This window comes from Triticum dicoccoides, chromosome 6B, assembly GCF_002162155.2.
Source record: "Triticum dicoccoides isolate Atlit2015 ecotype Zavitan chromosome 6B, WEW_v2.0, whole genome shotgun sequence".
Taxonomy (NCBI): domain Eukaryota; kingdom Viridiplantae; phylum Streptophyta; class Magnoliopsida; order Poales; family Poaceae; genus Triticum; species Triticum dicoccoides.
Genome location: NC_041391.1, coordinates 477,225,237 through 477,235,825, shown reverse-complemented (window position 1 = coordinate 477,235,825; position 10,589 = coordinate 477,225,237). Strand labels below are relative to the sequence as shown.

Here is a 10,589-nt window from a genome sequence, read left to right as displayed (position 1 = left end):
TATAAGAGTGTTTAGATCACTAAAGAAATATAAGATTGTTTACTATATTATATGTAGAAGTACATTACTATATTATATGTAGAAGTTATCTTGTTACTTTCATCATATGACAAATGCTGCAGTATGTCTTTCATGCATTTCTCACTTGAATAGTAGAAACTGAGACTGGCATGTGGTTTGCCCAGTAGGTTCCTTTTATGCAAGGTCTGCCCTGGTTGGGAACTTGAAAGAGAGCATTTGGACCTAGCCATAATCTCTATGGAGTGTTGACCCTGCAGAATCATAGTTGAGTCCTGGCTGATATACATGATCAGGAGTTCCTGAATTCTGCTGCTTCGTTGTTGAGACTCCATCTGTCGTGTCACAATCTGTTTGGTTAATGTGTGTCGATGTGCAGTCGCCGTCCTGTTGATATATGCTGACTTCGATACACTAGTAAACGTGCACGTGCAATGCACGTCTCTATCAAACTTGCACGTGCAATGCACGATCTCTATTCTGATAACCACGGCCCTTTCACTAAAGGGATCTACAAGGGCCAATGGTAGAAACATACCGGCACCTGGCAATGTCACAAACCCTGGCGTGGCCTTATAGCACTACCAGCATGCATTGCCATCTCTCAACTCCCATCGCCACATAAGTCCATGGCGGAGTTGCGACTTTCTCCTTGCCATGCAGCCGCTTTTGCCATGTAATAGTAATGGGATGTGCTTCTTCTCAAACCTGAGGGGCATAGACAGTTAAATCGCCGCATACAACTTATTAAAATGAAGTAAATTCAGAAGGCTTGAACAACTTATTAAATAGTTCAAGCGCAAAAAAATTCTACCATCAGAAGATGAAATGCATAGTAAGGCATTAAAGTCATAATAAAATAGCATGAATTCAACTACCTTCAGGATTCGATATAAAGGTTGTGGAATGGGCATGATGCAACAGAAAAACGGCAAGCAAACAATAGTAGTTCGTATGGAAATAGTCACCATAAGGAAATAACAATTTTCACAAAAAGGAGCTTCTTTTAAAGGTACCAATTTGCACTTTACTGAAAGATAAAAAAGGACAACACTGCAATAAACACCTGAGTAGAGAATAACCAAAGATGGACCGCTCCATTTTCCTACATGACCTTACTTTCTAGAAATATCATAGGGTGCTTTATAAAGACAATTACCATATGGGAGACCTGTTAAGAGTACAAAATAACATCTGTTATCTTTAGGGTGTTTAGAGAGCAGAGCTCACAAGCATATGCATTTGAATGTACAGCTAGCATTGATGATAGGAACTCCTCCCTTGGGTTCTAAATCAATTCCAAGAGGAAAGGCTTGTGCTTCAGCTCAAATCTCTAGTAGCTAGACTGTTTTCCTGCAAGCACAAACAGAAAACAAGACAAACATATAAATAAATGTGTTCTTGTTCTCAAAAGGATGTGTGTGATAGCTACCTGATGCTCCAGTTTAGCTGGATAGAAAGTTCCCACTATGAGGAAACAACTAATGATAAGTATGTTCATAGGGTCATTTTGCTTAAAAAGACTACTGTCACAAAATTGTGATGTGCATATAAAGGTCCTTGTCTGAGCCGCAAAGTACATTGGCCAACACAATTTGTGACATTGTATGATCCAAGTTATCTGCTTCCCCGTGTATTTCCTTGTCATCTCAATTACCGTCAAGGTAGTAGAAAACTGAAGGGCCTGGCATTCTTATCTATAATAATGATGAGAATAGTAGCGAGCGATCATTAAATTGTTAAGAACTTAAGAAATCAGAGGCGCCTGCAATATAAACCTTTGTTCGCCACCATGTTTGAAATCTGCCATCTTCACCAACAATGATTCAGAAAAATTAATGTTTCTCATTCTGAATCAAAGCAACAATGACTACTTGTCTAGTATAATCAATATTCTCAGTCTAGTGGGAAATAAACATAAAAACATAGAAAAATAAATCTATGCATTGCACTATTAATATGAAAAGTTTCAAATAAATATGACGTAAAATATTTATTTCAGTTCTCAATATATAATATTAAATTATTAATGCGTACAAAGAAAATACCCAAAGCTATTTGTGGTTCCTAAAACATGCAGTTGAATTATTGGCCAATGGAGAAATCACAGATCTATCTGTGGTTCTTTCATCGTTAATCATTCCTTGTGTTTCTAAATCCCTGTAGTAACACCGAGAGGCAAGAGAAACTTAGCAAAGCTATTGTTGGCAAAGAATAATTCTGTACAACACAGAGTCTGAAACTCTGGATCCTCTTTTATTTGACCACTATTAGCAAAAGTAGATCCTCTGTTAGGTTGGCAATGTTAACAAAAGTAGTTTTAAGACACAAATGGAAAAGGGTTAATTGGTTAACAAGTGTGGACACATGCCACAAGCTGAATTAACTACTCTTTCTCCTCAAACTGAATCAAGATGCACTCATAATGGGCATATCTTTCCCCGTCTGACAGGTTCAAATTATCATCAGTGCTAACCAAAAAGCAGAAAAAACAAACTAACCTTATTGTGCCAAAAACCTGAAATACAGCTGCAAATAAGGGTGCAAGCATGGTATCATACATGATTTATCCAGTAACGATTGTTGTAAGAACTTATTCTGAATTCTCTAAGACCCAAAGAGCTATTAAGAACAAATTATTATGATCTAGAAAGCCCAAACAGTCTGAAAGGAGATAATCAAAAGAAAATAGCACATGTATGTATGATATACAAGCTTTCTAACACACATTTTAAAAAATTCATGCTAAAATATGAAAGATTGTAGAAGATACGGCACAATAGAGGATTGGAGATAAATTCGACGTCTATAACTAAATTTTCAAAATGTGCATAAATTGCACAGAACACTACTCAAATGGTTAGAAGGGAAAACGCGCATATTCTCTTCCTTTGATTGGGCTCCAGCGTCACTGGAGCAACAACCTCTACATCTTCGGCATCCTACCCCAGTCTGCAACAATAAATAAAAATATCAGGCAAGAAATAATGCAACTGGCCTGATATCCGTATAGTGACTCCCACCGTCGCGGTGCCTTCGACGCGCCCTGAATTAGTGAGAGCGAACTGCTGAATCTTCATGACGATTACAGCCCTGTGGGTGCTCCCATGAATTAGAGAGAATCACTCCCTGAGCGGATTACCACCATTTTCTATTATCTATGTGAGAATGCTTGCACTTCCAATATAAATTACAAAGAGCTACATGCCTTGGTGATCGGCCGATCTAGATAAACAGGAGAAAAAGGAAAAAGGTATCTCATTCTCGTCCATCTACCTACCTATCTGTATTTCTGAACCCAGCCTCGGCGGTGAGCATCTCCTGCTCACTGTGAAGGAAGCTGCTAGCTGAGTTGTAATTTCAGGTGTAGTAACACACTAACACTACCTTCTGGGCATCTAACAGTTGATCCGGTGACTTGAACCAGTGAACCACACAAGTTTATCTTCTTACTCATCACATGAATACACTCCCCCGCTTCTCTTCTGAAATCATGAGCAGACAATGGTTTGTTTGGGGATTACCTGGATCTTCGTGAAGCTTCCAATGAAGTTGGCGGCAACAGTCGGGGGCGCGTCGAAGGCGCTAGAAGGGAGAGATGGTCGCGTGCGGACGCCTCATTCTCGGCTCCGGTCCTGGCCTGCTACGGAAGGTGCCGATGCGGCGGGGAGACGCCGGTGCGGGAGAAGCACGAGGATGATGAGGGCCGGAGGGGCGGCAAGTCGTCGTTGGCACGGCCGCTTCCAGCGGCACCCTCCATCCAACGACGGGATGGGGAGTCCGTGCCAACGGCGTGGGGCGGTGACATCCAGGGACGGGATCTGATGGCCGCATATTCGCCTGCATAACCGGCGGAGTTAGTGAGGAAGATGCGGCGTGCGTGGGCATGAGACGAAGGATTGCCGCGCGGGATTAGCGGTTTGTTGGGGGTGATCCATCCGGCCCGGTCAGATCGATCGTCGTCTGCCCTGGCAGAACATCGAATCTGAACCGTTTGATTGTCGAATTACTATGGACTCTTAGATTTGACTAATTGGATTAGATCTGAGGGTTTTAATTGTCCCGTGTACATTTGTTTGGGTGGTTTTAGGAGAGTTCATGTTTGCTCTTTTAATAGTAGTATAGATATAGATATAGATAAATGCTCCAATTTTTTCTCTTTTATTAAACCATAAGCGCGTTTTCTAGAAGAAGAAAAGGTGCACTGTTGCTTACGCTAAGTACAGTACAAAAAGACTCGCAACTCGGCAGGGGAAACAGAAGTATGAGTATAATGTAAAAAAAACAGAAGTATGAGCCTAGCTTTCCATGCTAATGCTAAGCTCTCTTTTTTTGCGAGGACTAATGCTAAGCTCCTTGAGAATGAAAAAATGCTCTAAATGTTCAAACACATGCAAAATTGTCTGTAATTGTATCGTACTAAAACTTCTGCACTTTTTTTTAAGAACACGTAAATTGCGTGCCTTAGCTTAAAATACAAGGCAGGGGGTAAAATATAAGAACGACGGACAGCTCCCACGATAACCCGTAAACTTCTGCACTAGAGGAAGCAAATAATCCCTCCGTATTTGAAATGTTTACATCTGTCCTAAGTCAAACTAGTTAATGGTGTCAAAAGCGCTTTTATATTATGGGACGGAGGGAGTACATGTCAGAACCATGAATTGGTTGCGAGATCATATATGTTTTTCAGCTCTAACCTACCCAACTTGTTTGGGACTAAAGGCTTTGTTGTTATTGTTGCTGCTGCTGCAACTAGTTTAAGTTTGACCAACTATATAGAAAAATGTGCTACGATCTACAAAACCAAATACACATAATATGAAAATCTATTTCATAAAGAATCTCATGGGGTTAATTTGGTGTTCCAGATGTTAATATATTTTCTATAGACTTGGTCAAAAATTTAACAAGTTTGACGTAGGACAAACCTAGAACTTCAATTATTTCGGAATAGAGGTAATAGCTTCTTTTGGTAAGAGAGACCACAACAAGCAGTCATAATACCCTGCAAACTTAAAGTTGGATATCTGATAACAGGCATATTCATTTTGGTCTTGAAGTTTAAGAAACGTAATTGCAGCAGATGTAAAGAACATTGTCGCAGTAGGTTAACCAATAAACGCATTCAGTATGGACATAGGGGCAGTTTGGTTGCTTTCCTGGACAGCGTGCCTGGTAAATTTGAGCGCCTGGCTCACGCCTGGGATGGTGCAGTTTTGTGCCTGGCCAGGCAAGCCATGTTTGGCTCGTGACCACGCCTGGTTGTGGATTCTAGATGTCACATCAGCCTATTAGGTGTCTTTTCCTTCTCACATGCATGTTTAGCATTCTCAGGCAGCACCCAGGCGTCCTTTTTCGGTTGCCTGGCCCAGGCTAGTGACATTCTTCGGTTTCCAAGGCAGGCTAATGATGCTTTTAAATTCCCAGGCCAGGCTAGCTTCGAGTATACAGGCGCCAACCAAACAGAGTCCAGGCAGATCTCAGGGAACCTTCAGGCGAGGCAAATTTGCTTGAGGACAAGAACCAAACATCCCCATAATTGATCAAAGGAATGGCAAAAAGAACATAATCTTAATAGGATTTCTAATACCCTTACAAAATATATTGCTCCAACTAAAATAACAAATGGAAACAGAGGTTAATGTAAAAAAAAAAAACTTCAACAAGACGTAAATGGAAGGGGATCAGGGAGATCTAAAATAATCTTTAACTTTTCTAGATGTTACACGTATGAACATTCAAATAAGAAGCTGTTGATATTACAACACAAAATTAGTACAACCATGAATACTAAAAAATTGAGCAAACTTTATACACGAGTCCTCGGGGAAGTAAAAAACTAGGGAGTTCTCAACAATTGCTATCCTCAAGTTTTGAAGCATTTCACTCCTCGGGCTTTGCAGCATTTCGCTCCTCGGGCTTTGAAGCATTTCGCTCCTTGGGATTGCTATCCTCAGGTTTTGAAGCATTTTGCTCCTCGGGCTTTGAAGCATTTCGCTCCTCGGGATTGCTATCCTCAGGTTTTGAAGCATTTCGTTCCCCGGGATTGCTATCCTCAGGTTTTGAAGAATTTCGCTCCTCGAGCTTTGAAGCATTTTGATCCAACGTTTCGACCTGTTTAATTGACTTTTCTTTCCTCTGTTGTAGCTTTTTGTATTCCTCAGGGCTGAAGGGAGGAGGCAAATTGCATGGGCCTGCAACGTTAGCAGACTTCACCATGGAGTCTTGCATAAACTTCTTCTCCCGACCTATGGCTTGGCAGGCCAAAGATTCGGGACAGACCTCAACAGCTTCAGGTGGCTTGGTTGGCTTGAATCTTAGGAGCTTAGCATACTCAGTTAAGAGGTGAAACATGTAATCGTATATATAGTCCATACTAAGTTCTTGTTGAATGAACTTGCTTGCCTTCTTTCCTATTTGATGTGCCTGTGAACAGTTTTTGAAGGGGAGGTGTGAGAAACATGTTATAAGCATACAAAATGTTGAGTGGCATGATATTTTCTACAAAAGAACAATGTGTTTCAGCTCATAGAAAAGCCAGTATGGTCATTGTAGCTGCTAGATAGTGCTGCATAACATACCTTTTTCTTGTGAGAATTTCCCCAGTCAACAGCATACTTTATGGAGCCACACTTATTGTCATCTCGAACTGGCCAATAATGCTGAGTGGGCATCAGCACCCTTGAGAAGAAATCGTAGTATTTTGGTTTAATCACCAGCGTCATGGAATCACAAGCTAGGATATACTTCTCACTGACTGACCATGCTGATCCTTCAATGTAGATCTTGTACCTATCACCCATCATAACAACTTCAATACTGACGACAGAACAAACAAGTCTTGCCTAACTTTTAATGAAAGAAAACAAACCTATGGGTGCATTGACTGGCCAAATTTGATTTCTTGTATCCTGCCTTGCTTTCTTTGATCCAATCCTAATGAGAATGCAAAAGTAAACACTCTATTCAGCCATAGGCGTCATCAAAATTATTTTCTTTGGAAAAAGGCTATGCTCTAGATCAGAAGGATTAGAAGATTTGTAAAAAAAAAAGATTTGACAAGATATAATAGGGTTTTCTACTTGTGAGAATAAAATGGAATGTTAAAACTTCCTTCAAGTATAACAGAGTGCACCGCAACATAAACACAAACAAGTACCTGTTTGAAAATCCGTGCATTCCATTCTTGTTCACTGGACACATTACACTTAACCAGCTCTTGCCTTATAGCTGCGACGTCTGGATTCCCTTTCCAGTAAGCATAAGGTTCTCTATCTATCCATCTCACCTTCTTATTGCCTTCATTCAAATCCTTCTGCAGTGCATCCCACGGCTTTATATTTATCTCGGCCCTGTGACCACAAAAGTTAATTTGAGCATTTATACTTTGTTTAAAAATCAAAGCATAAAAGAACAGAGCTAATTTTGGTTCACCGTTTACTATGAACTTAAAATTTATCCACTTCCCAAGATACTGAACTTCAGGAAAGTGTGCTGCTCTTTCTTCCATTGTTACCAGTTTGCGTTCATTGAGTTGCTCTCATAGCAACAAAACAGGGGATCCAGTTGATACTAAAGTAAAGATATGCATCCACGTTTCATACATGCACAAAATATAGTCAGTACCAGTACGGCAGAGGTATGCTGATCGGCCATGACAATTGATCGAGTGAAAGAACCAAAACTTATGTGCTCCAAACCATGTGTCACATGAAGAACATTGTCTTCGTACTACTTATTCCTAGTAAAAACATGATTATCATAACAGTAATGGTGCATGAATCACAGGTGATGATTCAAGACTCCGGATTCATTGCATTATTAGCGAGCAGTAACTCAGATGTTAGGAAATATAGGAATGCCAAAATGCGTAAGAAATATAAGAGCGAAAGAAGGGAGGAGGGGTTACTTACCAGCCCCAGAAGGACCAGTCCGGGAAGACTACGTCGAGCGTCTCGTTGTCGCCGCAGTAGCGGAAAAGCGGCGGCATGGCGGTGGCGTTGTCCCCCTGGTACTCGTCGGCGTGGACAACCGGCCAGTCCACGCAGTCGAACATGAGGTCGAGGTCGGGGACGCGGCCAGGGTAGCGGCGGAGCAGCTGGAGGATGCCCCAAATGGTGAAGAGGTCGCGCGTCTGGAAGGCCGGCGCGATGCGCTCGATGTAGGCCCGGCCGCGGAGCACGACGAGGCGGAAGTTGGCGGTGGCGCGCGCGCGGTCGAGCATCGCGCGCGTGATGCCCCCCACCGCGCGCCATGGGTGGAGGTCCTCGTGGATGAAGCGGAAGTAGGTGGGGCAGGTGGCGTTGGCGTCGGCGTCGGCGGCGGCGGCGGGGGGGATCGGCTGGGGGTCGGGGACGGAGGCGCAGGTGGCGTTGGAGGAGAGCGCGAGGGAGAGGGTCTGGGAGATGTTGCTGGGGATGTCGGGGTCGCGGGTGAGCGGCGGCGCCGAGCAGGAGAGGGAGTAGGTGGGGCGCGGCGGCGGCGGGCCGGCCGGGATGGCGGGGATGGAGGTGGTAAGCGTGGCCGTCAGGATTGCCTGCACGGAGATCGGATCGACGGCTGTGAGTATTCCTGTTTGAAAAGCTGATATTTCGCGACAAATTTGAAATTCCAGTGTTGTACACAAGCCAACAGCATTGTATCCTACGTGAAAAATGTTGTTAATTCCATATATGCAGAAAATTATCCTTTCTTAAACAAAAATTCTTGGACGAATCAACCCTGTAAAGTTCATTCTTGATAAGAAAAAAGGCGCTCATATAATACAAATTTAGTGCATAATCATACTAAATGAATGACAGTAATATGAATCGGAGGCAGTAACGTAATTCCTGTCTGTCATCAAGACATTTCCTAGTCTAGGAAGAGTGATCTGGTGTTGGAAACAAGGACATATACACTAGATGTACACTACCGATGTTCAAAAGTATATTAAATTAGGAACAGAGAGAAGGAAAATCATAGGATATACTGTATGCATGTACCCATGTCACTCTCTCTAGTGGAGAGTAAAATAAGTTATTTGATTCAAAAAAAGAAGGTTGTGAGCTTACCTACCGGCTGTGTGCGCCACTGATCCAGATTGGTGATTGCCAGATGAGTCTGCACGCATGATGACAAATCAAATCCGTGTAAGTAAGAGCCTAACGGATCGCCGAGCGGTGGTTCTTCCCTAAACATTCTCACGGAAAGAGAAACTTGCGAGCAAAAAAAGGCCGGACTCACGGTGGTGGTGATCCAACGGGCGGAGACGAGGACGCCGACCACGACGACGAAGAAGAAGAGGAAGATGGCGGTGGTGACCGGCGACGAAGGGCCGGCCTTGCTCCACCTCCGGGCGTCAGGGACGGCGGCGGCGGCGTCGGCGGCGGCCGTGGCCATCGCCCGCCTGGCCGCCCTCGACCTCCCTTCCACCTCTGCGTCTGCGTCTGCTTCGCGATTTATCTGCAAGTTTGTTTCCTCCGCTGCCTCCTGAAAACAGAAAGAGGAGAGACGAATGGAGTGAGCCCGTGCGTCATCGCGGAAGAACGTTGCGTTTCGCGCCCCGATCGCTCAGGAGGAGGCGTCCACGTCGCTGCAGGTCTCTTGGGCCAGGACAGGACGCGGTCAGCCCAAGTTTGCTTCGCTCACGTGAGGTGAGGTGAGAAAGAAAAAAAAATGCGACGTCGACCATTTGGATTTGTGCTGCCAGCTCCTGTCCTGTCTCTTTTTTTTTGCGAGGTAGCTCCTGTCCTGTCTCTGCGGCTCTATCCCTATCATGTCCTCGTCGGTGTTCCATTTCGGGGAACGCATCGTCTTATCTTGAGCCTTCACTACACACACGTGAGCTTTATGTGCTATGCAGATTACTCCTATATCTATCATTCATGTTAAAGACACAAGACACGACGCGATCTTCATCAAGACCTAAACCACGGGCCCAGGGCAGGCAGATGCTGCGTCTGCTCCCATCATGGACGGAAACGAGAGCGAAATCTGACAGAGATTCAGACTCCACAGGGGATCAAAATAAGAAGGGAGAAAAGGCCTGACCTCTAGGCGTCCAACATCAATCGGCACGTCCCCTTGCCGCTGCCGCCGTCCATGGCCGGCTACAAGAGATCGCCTTGGTGCGTCTCTACCGGCACTGCCCTAGCGTGGCACCCACACGCCGGAATGGCCCGGCAGCGCCTGAGATGATGACTGGGGCCAGTCCCGGGTGCCTTCACTACTGGAAGAACCAAGTGGTGGGGAAGGCTCCGAGGATGCGCGCGCGCGCGCATGTCTAGCTGGATCTCACTGGTTTGGAGGAAGACCGGAGCCGCAGGAGCATGTCCAAGCCTGAATATAAGGAGGCCTTCGCATGGGCTGCACCCTTTCTGCCATAGCGTGACTATGTCAAGCCATCTGAGTGCATTTTTTCCTTATTTATTTATTACGCTAGGGAGGCAGGTCAAAAGGCGAACCAGATTCGCGGGCGTGATGACAGGTCAACAGCTACGAACCTGATTCCTTATCTCTACTCCTAATGGAACAGTTGGTAGTCTCGCTTCCAGGTTTTTTTCGTCCCACCACTTTCGTCCGGGTTT

The 10,589-nt window shown here is 44.3% G+C and overlaps 1 protein-coding gene across 1 annotated transcript; it reads right to left on the bottom strand.

Annotated features, from left to right (window-relative positions):
- Window positions 1-5,710: 5,710 nt before the first annotated feature.
- Window positions 5,711-10,314, bottom strand: LOC119325763 (O-glucosyltransferase rumi homolog). The gene is made up of 8 exons (XM_037599489.1): window positions 10,054-10,314; window positions 9,247-9,492; window positions 9,079-9,123; window positions 7,935-8,557; window positions 7,181-7,373; window positions 6,893-6,957; window positions 6,603-6,813; window positions 5,711-6,447 (listed from the first exon to the last, which is right to left on the bottom strand). Exons 2-8 carry the CDS (start codon window positions 9,400-9,402, stop codon window positions 5,905-5,907), a joined length of 1,836 nt encoding a protein of 611 aa, XP_037455386.1. The 5' UTR covers window positions 9,403-9,492; window positions 10,054-10,314; the 3' UTR covers window positions 5,711-5,904.
- Between the last annotated feature and the right edge of the window lie 275 nt (window positions 10,315-10,589).

Excerpts from the sequence above, each read along its gene's own strand:
- LOC119325763 (XM_037599489.1), bottom strand. The coding sequence starts at position 9,402 with ATGGCCACGGCCGCCGCCGACGCCGCCGCCGCCGTCCCTGACGCCCGG. Across the intron at positions 9,124-9,246 it reads CCCGTTGGATCACCACCACC|ACTCATCTGGCAATCACCAA; the intron begins GTGAGTCCGGCC and ends TCATGCGTGCAG. Across the intron at positions 6,958-7,180 it reads ATGCACGGATTTTCAAACAG|GATTGGATCAAAGAAAGCAA; the intron begins GTACTTGTTTGT and ends CATTCTCATTAG.